At 39.2% G+C, this 13,736-nt stretch overlaps 1 protein-coding gene across 5 annotated transcripts in view; it reads left to right on the forward strand.

Annotated features, from left to right (window-relative positions):
- CACNA2D1 (calcium voltage-gated channel auxiliary subunit alpha2delta 1) overlaps window positions 1–13,736 on the forward strand; it is a 676,857-nt gene that overhangs the window by 633,601 nt on the left and 29,520 nt on the right. For all 5 annotated transcript variants that reach the window (XM_034765627.1, XM_034765601.1, XM_034765592.1 and 2 more), the window contains 5 exons: window positions 5,632–5,716; window positions 6,025–6,087; window positions 10,367–10,470; window positions 12,314–12,400; window positions 12,785–12,852. In XM_034765627.1, the coding sequence (XP_034621518.1) occupies window positions 5,632–5,716; window positions 6,025–6,087; window positions 10,367–10,470; window positions 12,314–12,400; window positions 12,785–12,852 (407 nt within the window). The remainder of the gene's footprint in view (window positions 1–5,631; window positions 5,717–6,024; window positions 6,088–10,366; window positions 10,471–12,313; window positions 12,401–12,784; window positions 12,853–13,736) is intronic.

Raw genomic sequence — 13,736 nt, forward strand, 5'->3', positions numbered from 1 at the left:
GAAAGATGTGGCAGAGCAGGTCTGGCAGCAGCTGGAGCCCTCGGGTCTACTTGACACCGCCACTATGATTCAGAGAATGGAGAGAATACACGGATTATGTTATTTAATGCTGTCTCCCTCCTGATGAACATATATCAGACGCCTGAGATATTCATTAAGATCCATCAGCTGTTTTTAGTGCCATTGACAAACCTTCTGACGGAGCCAAGAGCAGATGGCGTCTCTCTTGAGTTGCTCCAATCCTTTCTTTGTCCGGCTATGCTGGAAGAAGGACAGGAGATGCTGGGTGTGGTCTAATTAGGCCACAATTTTATTCTTAAATGTTTGGGAGTACCTGGCACATAAGTATACAGTGCAGGTAATTCCAAGATCCTTTCACATATACCTGGGGGCTTCTGTCAGCACATTCCCAGCCAATCTATTGCTGGGACCTCAACATCCATCCCCTCTTGAATGAGGATTAAGAGGGGATTATAAAGGATGGGGGCTGGCTCCTGGCTGTACCAGTCATAGGATCTCCAAACTACTCTCTCCCCCTCCGCATTTTCACTCCTTTATAAATCCATTTTATCTGATCCCTGCATGCATTCTTTACGGAGTAGCTCCTGTTTCATGTTTGTCCCAGCTAATCCCCCCCCCCCGCCCCATCCCAGCCCTGAACCAATTGTGGTGAACGTGGAAAAAACTCACTTCACCTTGGCTAGTCTGGCGGTGAGGAAAAATTCCTTCCCAGTCCTGCGAGAAAGGAGCAAATAGCGCAATGCCTACAGCGGATCCTGATAAAACCCAGAATTGTATCACTTCCCTGGGTGGGAGGTGGGTGCTGCTCTGCCAGGTCCAGGTAACGGAGGGCTTTTGGCTACAAAGACCTAAATCTTGAATTTTATGAACCAGGGAAGCACAAGCACAGGAAGTGGGGAACAGCACCTCCAGCACTCGAGCGCTGTGGATGGAGGCATAATCTACATTTAAACCATATGATCCCGATCCCTGGAGAAAACACACTAAGTAGAGGCATATACTGCATATGTTATAAAAAAACAAAAAAAAAGTGGATCCTACACTCCCCATGGTGCAGCCTTGCCCATGACTGCCAGCCAGTGACTGCTGTATACTGGGAGGGAGATAATGGAGTCTTAGCCACACATCTACACAGACAATCCACTTCCGGGGCTTGGATCACTTCTGACAGCACTGGCGGGCCTTGACTCTGATGTGACCCCAACACTTTGAACCCCAGTTTTGGCTGCCTCCTCTGTAAATTTACTAGGGTGGAGGAAGGGGCTTTCTATTTCTCTTCTCCACTCTAGTTCTCCCATAAAGAGCCAATCAAAATCTGCCCCTAACTGTATAGAATTGAGGTTGCTCAGTCACTTTCTACATTGAGGCAAAACAGTTGCCATTAAATTTGCTACTGATTAGAGGAGAGGGCATGGGCTCCTAGGTTCTGTGATTGACCCTTCCATTGGCTTGCTGTCACTTTCACTGGGCAAGTCACTTCAGACCTGATCCTGTTGTCAATGGAGCCAGCACCAAAGTCCCATGGACTTCAATGGTGCAGGATTGTGCCTCTGTTTAAACTTAGCTGCCTGCAAAATGGGGTTCCTTTAGTCAATGTATGTTAAGCATTTTCCTTGGGTGAATGCAATCTGCCATTATAATTTATTATTTACTATTTGTTAAGCACCAGCTGTGTGCTTGATTCTGTACAAGGACAGAGAAGCTTACATGTTTAATAGACCAAATATGCTGGAAAACCCAGAGGAAGGTTCAATCATAGAATGAGTATTTTGTACTTAGTTGTCTTCTTTAAGGCCCCAATCCAGCAAACCCCACAAGCATGTGCTTAACTTAAATGACATATAGTTCTGATAGTCAAGGTGGACTACTCTCATGCTTATGTGTATTACTTGATCAGGCCTAAGTGAAGTTCGTCTTTGGAAAGTACAAGTGGCATTGCCTGGTCCCGTGTTTATTGTCTGTCAGTGATTTCCATATCAACTATGTCAGTTCACAAATAAAAAAGACATTTTTCTTTTTGTCACCTCTGCAAATTCAGCCGCACTTTTGGAGTTAAACTTGATTCTTTACAGCTCATGAATCATCACCAACAATAAAGATACTGTAGGCCAAATTAGGGTTATACCTGGGAACTCCTTTTGTTTTCAAGTCATGCACTAAGTTTCACCCATGCGAAAACATTGCCTTCAGTGGGTTTGCTGACTGACTGGAATTTAATACAAAAAAATAATAATGTCTAGATGCACAAGATGGAATAGAATTCCGAACTCAGCCTTAGCTTTGTTTGCTCAACTGGGAAAGCAGGAAAAAGCATATGTTTGTCACTAAATGCACAAAAGTTGCTTTTTCACAGATGTTACTCTGAATATAAAAAGGAAACAGATCTCTGAATAGTAAAAGCATGTCATTTTTACATTCTGATTTTTCAGAGTAGAATGAACAATATTTTAATATAAGAAGCTTAGTCTTACAATAGGTGCACTTAAATACTTCACTCCTCTTTGGGATGTGTTACCAGTAGTATTCCCCATTGTAAATATGGAAATATTCTTGGAAATGATAATAGTTCTAAAATTGGAATGAACTTATTAAATGCGTCCATTGTATATTTCTGTTGTTAAAGACATCAGTTAAACATTACCGTTCAAGAAAATTTCACAGAAGATTTTAATGGCTATATTCATTTGAGTGCCTACCTCCTGTTAGCAATGCTAGAGGTTTTAAAGAGACATGGAGAGAAAAATATACCTCTTGTGATCTGTCATGATATGGGATCAATTATCATGAAAGCTGAAGGGATATCAGATTCTAAGCACTACTATGGGGTAGTTTTCATCCAAAGGGAACTGCAGTAAAAATGTCTTTACTTTGTTAGACCACCTAGCTGGAATAATCTGCAACAAGATATGAAATCCTCTCACAATGTAACTATCTTTAAGGCTAATTTATTTTCTTAATTGTCCACACATTTGTTTTATCAGATGATGTATTATGGTTGTATAATGTATGACTGTAACTTTGAGTGTGTCCCCTGAGTCAGTCTTAGAAATGAGATTATTCATCTCAAATGACTTAACCCAGAAAGAAATTTTAATAAATGAAAACTCTAAGCTAATAGCCTACATTAGTTTATAATTGAGTATTGAGGATACATTAGTGTCAGCATGGTACACACTAGGGCTTAGAGAGTAATTAAACCATACAGCACATTGTCAAATTACTGCCAGCTCTCAGATTTGAATTCACAATGATATTTGAATTTATTTTCCTAATTGTTTTATTTTTTTCATAACCGTAACTTAAACAGGTACTCTCCTGAATGCTTAAGATAACAGTGTTGACTAAAGTAATGTGTAATAATCCTTCTTGGAGATTATCCTTAACAAAAAAATGTCTTTAAAAGGGAATAGCTAATACCATCTATAAGGTTCTCTAATTCATATGTAGGACATAGCTTTAATTTTCATTACTTTTTACAGCTAAACATTTAGGGACTGATCAAGTCATATTCAGAACTCCCATTTGACTTCAGTGGAAATTTGGACCAAGTATGGAACTAGCCCTGGTAATATTCAGCACAGTCCCTGATCTCTTCTCATTATTTTCAGCTGGACAGGTTACTTTTAATCAAATACCTTGTCCTTGTTATGTACCTTAGTATGGCTCTGTCCAAATGACCTGGATCTTACCATCCCTGTTTCTGCAAACAATCACCTCTGTAAATTTAATTCCGTGAGTTCCAAGTAATTGGAGTCCTTACGTGAATAAGGTTGTGAAGGATTGCAGCTAAACAGGTTGGCTTTAGCAGGATAATGTAAATATGTCCTAATTAAGATTAAAGTAATTCATTAAAATGGGATTGAAGCAGTGCTGTCTACTGGTTAGCGCATGGCCTAGAAGTTGATTGCGTTGATGTTTGTAGTAGAGATCATTACAAATTCAAATTTTAAAGTGGATTTACTGAAAGCTTTTTTGCAAAGGTTCACGGACTGATTTATGATTTTGTATAAGAGTAGTAGAGAATGAATAGATTAAATGTGAAATGCAGAAAAACTTGGGTGGTTTTGACCATGGGTCATTTTGAGTTCATTTGAGTCCAAAGGTAAGAATGAAACTTGAGGCATAAGAAATAATATCATAGAAAAAGTTTGCGATATCCTCTGCAGTGAAACCACAGAGTTCGGTGCAATTCAAATTGGGAGTCTGAACTCCCTAGTTCTAATCCCAATTCAACTGCTGCCTCAATGAGTGGCCTGAGAGTCTTTCTGTTTACTTCATTGGGCTTTGGTTCAGCCATTGTTTTATTTTCCACAGCTGTAAAATTGGGTACTATAATATTTACCTAAATCACTAGGGTACTGTAAAGAACTTTCTGTTACAAAGTTGTCTCCAAAATAGAAGAGCTTGAGAAGCACTGACCTCTGAATAGCTTTTCAAGGGTATAGCCTTAGATGTTCTGTTGGTGAGAGAGTCAAGCTTTCAAGCTCTTCTTTGGGTCTGGGAAAGGTACTGCAGCAGTTTCCTACATAGAAGAGATAAAACAAATAAAATTGCTTAATTGCATGTTCTGAGAAGGATGAGATGACAGCTATTTGAATGAAAATGTGCTCTTCACAGTATGTTAACTTCCATCTTTGATACAAAATTGGGTTCTTTCCACATTAAATGACTGGATAATTAATCTGGTACCTGGGTGGCTTTATAGAATGTAATGTAGGCAAAGCTAAAGTTAGCCCAAGCCACCTAAAGCTATATATGTGGAGATTACAGAGATCCAGGACACTGGTCATTGGTCAGAGTGAATGCAGGATTTTCTTTATTTCTTGTTTACATAGAGTCTTACCTCCTTACTAAGTTCACCCTGTGGCCACCCTGAATAGTGGCTCTAACTATTCAAACTTAATACCACAATATTTAGGCACCTGATTTTCAGAGGTGTTGCGCTCAGTGAGAGTTCTGGGTGTTCAATGGAAGCTGTGAGCACTCATACCTCTGAAATTTGGGCCACGTCCAGTAAACTGCCTAAAAATAGATTTAGGCGCCCAATTTTAAAAAGACAAGTTTAAAAAAGTTGTCTTCTGTATTCTGATTTGGTAATGTAAGGGCTTGTTTTCACTACGGCGGTAAGTCGACCTAAGTTATGCTACTCCAGCTATATGAATAATGTGTCTGGAGTCGACGTTTCTGAGGTTGATTTATCCCGGTGTCTGCACTGCACTGAGTCAATGGGAGATACTCTCCAGTCAACTTCCCTTACTCTTCTTGTAGAGCTGGAGTACCAGGGTTGACAGGAGAGTGCTCTGCCATCAATTTAGCGGGTCTTCATTAGACCCACTAAATCAATCCCTGCTGCATTGATTGCAGCAGTGTGGATCTCCCCATAGTGGAGACCAACCCTAACTTTAACCACTTGAGTTTGAAAATTTTAGTTTAAAGGTTTTGATTAAATTAGAATATTTTCTTCTCACCATCAATCAACATTTTGAAAAATCACATAGTTTTTTTATTAATAAGTAGCAGGAATCAAGAAATTCAGAGTTTCATCTTCAACAGATTTACAGATCTCAAAGTCATGTGTTTTCAGGTGACTCATGTTGTCTCTTTTGCTAGGTAATGCTGATATGGTCATTAGAGTTTTGCTGGATGCAGGATTTACAAATGAACTAGTCCAGGATTATTGGAGTAAGCAATCTCTGTGAGTGTTCTTTTTTCATATCTTTTCATATCATTTTCATGTCTTTTTTATTAACTATGTAGTCATTGAGGTATTTGTAAATTTGTTATGAATGTCAAGACCCAAGGCCTGGTAAATTCAAGTTTGTGATTAGATATCAAAATCAAAAATAAAACTAGATTTGTGATATGTATATTTCAGTATTTCATCTTAATTAGAAAATGTGTATATTTTTCTCATAATTCTGTGCCTAAATGGCAGCTGTTGTGAAGGTGGAGTTGGTAATAGTTCTAATTAGCTTTCATTTAAACTTCTGCTTTTTGTCATAGCAATGGAGTTGTTGCACAATTTGTGGTTACGGATGGTGGAATCACTAGAGTTTTCCCTAAAAGGTAAGGGTCATTTTATTTTCAAATAAGATCAGAATGCGAAAATAATTCCTGTGTGCCATATCAATGGAATATCCAATTAATGGATGTTATGCATACAGCTGAAATTTCTTTGGTAACCCCAAGGATATATAAGAACATAAGAATGGCCATACTAGGTCAGACCAAAGGTCCATCTAGCCCAGTATCCTGTCTTCCGACAGTGGCCAATGCCAGGTGCCCCAGAGGCAATGAACAGAACAGGTAATCAGCAAGTGATCCATTCCCTGTCGCTCATTCCCGGCTTCTGGAATACAGAGGCTAGGGACACCATCCTTGCCCATCCTGGTGAATAACCATTGATGGACCTATCCTCCGTGAATTTATCTAGTTCTTTTTTGAACCCCGCTATAGTCTTGGCCTTCACAACATCCTCTGGCAAAGAGTTCCACAAGTTGACTGCGTTGTATGAAGCAATACTTCCTTTTGTTTGCTTTAAACCTGCTCCCTATTAATGTCATTTGGTGACTCCTAGTTCTTGTGTTATGAGAAGGAGTAAATAATACTTCCTTATTTACTTTCTCCACATCAGTCATGATTTTATAGACCTCAATCATATCCCCCCTTAGTCATCTCTTTTCCAACCTGAAAAGTCCCCTTATTAATCTCTCCTCATACGGAACCATTCCATATCCCTTATCATTTTCCAATTCTAATATATCTTTTTTGAGATGGGGCGACCACATCTGCATGCAGGATTCAAGATGTGGGTGTACCATGGATTTATATAGAGGCAATATGATATTTTCTGTCTTATTATCTATCCCTTTCTTAATGATTCTCAACATTCTGTTCGATTTTTTGACTGCCGCTGCACATTGAGTGGATGTATATGTGTAGTTGGGATTATGTTTTCCAAGGTGCATTACTTTGCATTTATTGACACTGAATTTCATTTGCCATTTTGTTGCCCAGTCACTCAGTTTTGAGAGATCCTTTTGTAGTTCTTCACACAGTCTGCCTGGGACTTAACTAACTTGAATAGTTTTGTATTATTTGCAAATTTGGCAACCTCACTGTTTACCTCTTTTTCCAGATCATTTATGAATATGTTGAATAGAATTGGGCCCAGTACAGACCTCTGGGGAATACCACTATTTTCCTCTCTCCATTCTGAAAACTGACCATTTATTCCTACCCTTTGTTTCCTATCTTTTAAACAGTTATGAATCCATGAGAGGACCTTCCCTCTTATCCCATGGCAGCTTACTTTGCTTAAGAGCCTTTGGTGAGGAATTTGTCAAAGGCTTTCTGAAAATCTAAGTACACTATATCCACTGGATCCCCCTCAAATAATTCTAGTAGATTGGTGAGGCATGATTTCCCTTACAAAAACCATGTTGACTCTTCCCCAACAAAGTATGTTCATCTATGTGTCTGACAATTTTGTTCTTTACTATAGTTTCAAACAGTTTACCCAGTACTGAAGTCAGGCTTACCAACCTGTCATTGCTGGGATCACCTGTGAAGCCCTTTTTAAAAATTGGTGTCACATTAGATATCCCTCAGTCATTTGGTACAGAAGCTGATTTAAATGACAGATTACCGACTACAGTTAGTAGTTCTGCAGTAGTTCCTTCAGAACTCTTGGGTGAATACCATCTAGTCCTGGTGACTTATTACTGTTTAGTTTATCAATTTGTTCCAAAACCTCCTCTAATGACACTTCAGTCTGGGACAGTTCCTCAGATTTGTCACCTAAAAAGAATGGTTCAGGTTTGGGAATCTCCCTCACATCCTCAGCCGGGAAGACCTATGCAAAGAATTTAGTTATTGTCTCCACAATGACCTTATCGTCCTTGAGTGCTCCTTTAGCATCTCAATTGTCCAGTGGGCCCACTGGTTTTTTAGTAGGCTTCCTGCTTCTGGTGTACTTAACAATTTTTTGCTATTACTTTTTGAGTCTTTGGCTAGCTGTTCTTCACATGTTTTGGCCTTCCTAATTATATTTTTACACTTCGTTTGCTAGAGTTTATGCTCCTTTCTATGTTCCTCACTAGGATTTAACTTTCACTTTTTAGAGGATGCCTGTTTGCCTCTCCCTGCTTCGTTTACTTTGTTGTTAAGCCACAGTGGCACTTTCTGGTTCTCTTACTATGTTTTTTAATTTGGGATATACATTTAAGTTGATCCTCTATTATGGTGTCTTTAAAAAGTTTCCATGCAGCTTGCGGGGATTTCACTTTTGGTGCTGTACCTTTTAAGTTATTTTTCTCCTCATTTTTGTGTAGTTCCCCTTTCTGAAATTAAATGTTACAGTCTTGGGCTGCTGTGGTCTTTCCCCCACCACAGGGATGTTAAATTTAATTATATTATGGTCACTATTACCAAGTGGTATCTCTTGGACCAGATCCTGTGCTCCATTTAGGACTAAATCAAGAATTGCCACTCCTCTTGTGGGTTCCAGGACTAGCTGCTCCAAGAAGCAGTCATTTAAGGTGTCAAAGAAACTTTATCTTTGCATCCAGTCCTGAGAAGACATGTACCCGGTCAGTATGGGGATAGTTGAAATCCCCCATTATTATTGAGTTTTGTATTTTAATATCCTCTCTAAACTCCCTGAGCATTTCACAGTCACTATCACCATCCTGGTCAGCTGGTCAGTAATATATCCCTGTCGCTATATTCTTCTTATTAGAGCATGGGATTACTATCCATAGAGATTCTATGGCCAGTTTGGTTCATTTAAGATTTTTGCTTCATTTGATTCTACACTTTCTTTCACATATAGTGCCACTCCCCTACCAGCACGACCTGTTCTATTCTTCCGATATATTTTGTACCCTTCCGATACATAATAAGAAATGCTACTATGTAGGTTGTCTTTCAGTTGCACCTTCCTGTATATTTTAGGTGAGGTAATCGTATGTCATAGACACTGTCTTTATTGTAAATGAGACATTGCTTTAAGTTATCCTTATGGAGTTATTTTCTCACTAAATCTCTGATTCCCCCTCCAACCGCCGCACAGACAAACTGACCATACAAATGGATCTCTTTGCCTATGTGTAGACCCAATTCATTAGGGCTCCATATGATTGCAATAGTCCACCTGAACACAGAGAGTTTGTAAGAGCAAGTCCCAGCAAAGTTTCTGAAGGAGATATGCTCCCATAGAAGACAGGTGGGAACTGGAGAATAACATGGGCACAATGCTTTCGTGCACATACTTAGGCCCACGATGGATGCCCAGAATTTGGGTGAATAAAATTTAAAAAAAAAAAAGTCAGCTGATCTTTCTTTTAGTCAGTATGTCAATGCACTGACTGACGGACAGCTGATCTGAGAGCATCTTTTCCTGCTGAAATAATCTACACTGTTACACGTGAAATCTCATATGCATACCTTGATTTTCTTTGAGCTGCAGATTTTAGCTATGTCGCATTTGAAACTGGTCTGTAATGTTACTGAATTCCTACTGACTGTGAAGCCGGAGCAGGTCATAGTAATCCAAACTTCTTCTTAGCACAGGATAGCAGTAAAGTGATGTCCTTCTAAAAGCCATCTGGCCACTTAACCCTTAATTGCTCAACATTCATTTGGCTGGCAAGCTTGAAAATCATGAATACTCTAAAGTACTAATCACAAGTACTCCCAGGATGTAAAGGGGAATGATGTAACATTAACAGATAATATAGAGGACACAGAAAATTTCATACCATATCATGCAATTCTTATCTTCAGTTATTTAGGGTGTGTGGGGGATTATATTAATATGAATTTATATGGCAAATTTATCTTTTCCCTGGGATTATCTTGTATATTTTACCCATTAAAAATGTCATGGAGTATATTTCCCCAATGGATTTGCCTCCCATGCCTGTAGTGCTCAGTTTCTCTCTCCCTCTCTTATTAATTGTCTGTTAACTGCTTGTGTGATTTTGAATAAAGGATATCATGCAAAATAACTCTATGGTTTTATGTTTTAAATAAACCCAGTGATAGATTTAAAAACAGAAAAATGTCCGTATAAAAATTCTGAACCTGGTCCATGCTGTTCTCAGGAACCCTTTCTCCATTCTATGGTCTGTTTGGTTTTGTTTTTCTCATTGCAGTTTGTAATTTAAGTTGCTGAAAGCTCAGACTTTTGTGAAGGATAGGCACACATACATTGTAATAAAAGGAGCTCATGAGTTTCCCAATCAAGACATTTATATTAAGGGGGAAAAAACCTCTGCCTTGCAGCTTAAAATGAAAATCTGACAGACTTTCTTTTTTATGACCTTTTTCCCCCCATGTATAGGGCAGGAGATGATTGGACAGAAAATCCTGAAACTTACGAAGTCAGTTTCTATAAACGGAGCTTGGATAATGACAACTATATCTTCACAGCTCCATACTACAACAGTAAGTCATCACTACTTTGAAATTCCAGAGGAGACTGGCACAATATAAACATTTGTGGATGTTTTCCTTCTTACCAGTTGAATTCGCTATTTAAAGTGGCATAGTTCAGAACAGACATTCCAACAGAGTCTGCCGGTTCATTGGGGAAGCAGCTCTAAAAAAATGTCACTCAGGTTTGGAAAATGTCATCACAATCAGTCATCCATCCCAGTAAAGCTATGTGCTCTGCATTGTTTCTCCCAATAACTAAAAGGCTAAAATGCATGTTGGTTATATATTTTATTAATTAATTGGGCTTGAAAGGTTTCTGTAGATTTCTCAAATGCAGAGTTTCTTGTGTGAAGGAAACTACAGTGACTGTCAACAGAGGGTCCTGTGGCACCTTTAAGACTAACAGAAGTATTGGGAGCATAAGCTTTCATGGGTAAGAACCTCACTTCTTCAGATGCAAGTAATGGAAATCTCCAGAGGATAGATTTCCATTCCATACGGCTAAATGCAGTGCCTTGCATGGTGTCAAGTATCAGAGGGGTAGCCGTGTTAGTCTGAATCTTACCCACGAAAGCTTATGCTCCCAATACTTCTGTTAGTCTTAAAGGTGCCACAGGACCCTCTGTTGACAGATTCAGACTAACACGGCTACCCCTCTGATACAGTGACTGTGTATCATCTGTCTGCAAGAGCCTCAGTTCCATATATTGACATCGGAGAGGGGATCCAAGAGCAATCTTATATAGCTGAGTTCCCTAGATCACATCAATGTTGGCTCTAGCCATCCATGGGGAAACAGGCCCAAAGGGAGGTGCAAAGTGGCAAGAAAGGCCTGAAGTTTCATGACTGCTTTAACACCACACTATTTATTTTTTTCCAAAACGAGCTTGGATAAGTGCAATCACAGAACTGTGTGGTCCTGCGAGCTTTTCTTCTGCATGGAGCCCAAATTGTGCCACTGATTTATTTAACATTTCAAACCTTTGAGTTTGAATTATTTTACAGATCAATATTATTCTGCTGAAATGGTTTCTGTGACCTTTTGTAATATTTAAAACCTAAATATCCACAATAATAAACTGGCTGATGAGAAGAGGTCCATCACTGAGACACATTAACCTTGTAATGCTCCTCTGAAAGCAGATGCTGCTGTGAATGAGATACTCTTCCCTCTTAGAGGGGGTATTTTATTGCAATTATTTCATATACATATTTATTATTGCAATTTTCAAAAAATACTAGCCAGGTAGTAAAATGGCTTGCTTCAAAACCTTTTAGGAATCCTGTTCCTTTGAAAGCTCTCAGGACATTTTTTTTTTTTTTTTACTTCATTTTCCATATTAAACAGTGCTGCCTGCAGGTTAGCCTGTCACAGTACCAGTCATTATTAACTGAGTGTTATTAGTGGACTGCGCACTGTCCAGTGACTAGAAGACTGCATGGGCTCTATTTAATGACCATACAATCTATGGCCCCTATTCGCATTTCACGGGGCTGCTCACGGCTGTGTTTGCAGAATCAGGGTCTCACTAACTACACAGAACAGTGAAACTGACTGAAACACACAGCTATCAAATGTACAAAGTAAATAAAGAAGAGCAAAATATATTTTCCTCAAACTGTTCTGATTGTTCATGATTGTAGGCATAGCTGGGGGTAACTATTAAGTACAATTAGTAAGTACAACATTTTCATATAGAGATTTTGGTTTGGGGATGATGGTTGCCAGTTAAATAATGGTTAATTTCTTGATTGAACTTGAGTTGAGGGGTAGGATTTCTTTATTTAGGGCCAGGAATAGGAAAAGATCACATCACTCTTTTTAACCTTTTGTTTTTTCCCTTACTCTCAGAAAGTGAAGCCAGTAGCTATGAAACAGGCATTATGGTGAGCAAGGCTGTGGAAATAACCATTGGTGGAAAACTTCTTAAACCCGCAGGTAAGATGGAATGGTGCTAGTACTCTAAATACACAAGTTCTTTTGTTGTTACCCATCACGAACCTCCATAAGAAAACTAACTGAAATCACAAAGCAGTCTCAGTCTTCTACAATTTTTCTTCACAAGGCTTTTTAAAATTTTGCTGGTGAAAATCTAGCCAAAGATCTAACAGCGTGTTACTGTAGATATTTGGTTGATTAGAGTGATGAAGGGCCTTGGAGGACAGATGACTGGTCAGAAACATTATTTCTTTTAGTTTATCAGCTTCAGAAGTTAGACTTTTATAGTGAATTTTTCATCTGTTTTAGGATCTTGCCTTTTGTTGTTGTTTCCTTTCATTTTGCTAAATAGAATTTCCTGGGTTTTTTGTTTTTTTGTTATAGTTGTTGGAATAAAAATTGATGCAACCAGCTGGATGGAAAATTTCACCAAAACCACAACCAAGAGCCTGGTAAGGAATTGATTGACTTCTGTTGAACTTCATTTGCCTTTTCTCTAAGCTATGAGCATAAACCAGTGCTTCCCCCTTCCATGCAGGCAGCTTTGTATTACAACTTCACAAAGGTCCACAATTGCTGACTGGTGGTGGTGTTTAAAGCATTTCAAAACACAAAATGCATCTATTAAAAAGCAGCTGTATTTTTTCAGTTACGCACTTATACATGTCTTGCATTGGAGGTTAGAATATGTCTCAAGATTCAGTAGTAACAATGGAGAAAAGAAAATGCATAACAACGGCATATGTCAGCCACTAGAAACAGTATTGTGTTTTTACAATGAGCCAAAACTCTCAGAAAAGCAGGGACACCCATGGCTGGCCAGTGCCGGCTGACTCAGGCTCCCAGAGCTCAGACTCCAGGGCTGTTTAATTGTGGCATAGACGTTCAGGCTTGGGCTACAGTCCGAGCTCTGGGACCCTTCCACCTGGCAGGAGTTGAATGGGAATTTTTAAAGGAGTTGAATGAGAAGGGGAGAAAATTAGTTGCAGCTAGAAGGAAAAGTAAAGGAAGGATCTGGCACACTAGGGAAGGGGAAGGACAAGAAGTAGTTGAAGAGCAAACAGGCTCAATGAGCCGCAGTTGGTGGGAACCCAGATTCATGTCTGGCATGCTAATACTATCCGAGCTGAGGCTCTACTGGTAAGCTGAGTGTGGAGAAGCAACTACATGTCTCAACACATCAACATGAGGTGAAGGAAGCTGCTTGTCTGAAAAAGAAAGAAAGTGGACTTGTGGGTGTCAGTGAGTGCAAAAGAGGCTGCAGTGTGGTCTGGGAGCTGAGTAGCCCAACACACAATAGAAGGAAGAAAGGGTGTGTGTGGGTGTGAGAGAGAGA

The sequence above is a fragment of the Trachemys scripta genome, chromosome 1 (assembly GCF_013100865.1).
Source record: "Trachemys scripta elegans isolate TJP31775 chromosome 1, CAS_Tse_1.0, whole genome shotgun sequence".
Classification (NCBI taxonomy): Eukaryota; Metazoa; Chordata; order Testudines; family Emydidae; genus Trachemys; species Trachemys scripta.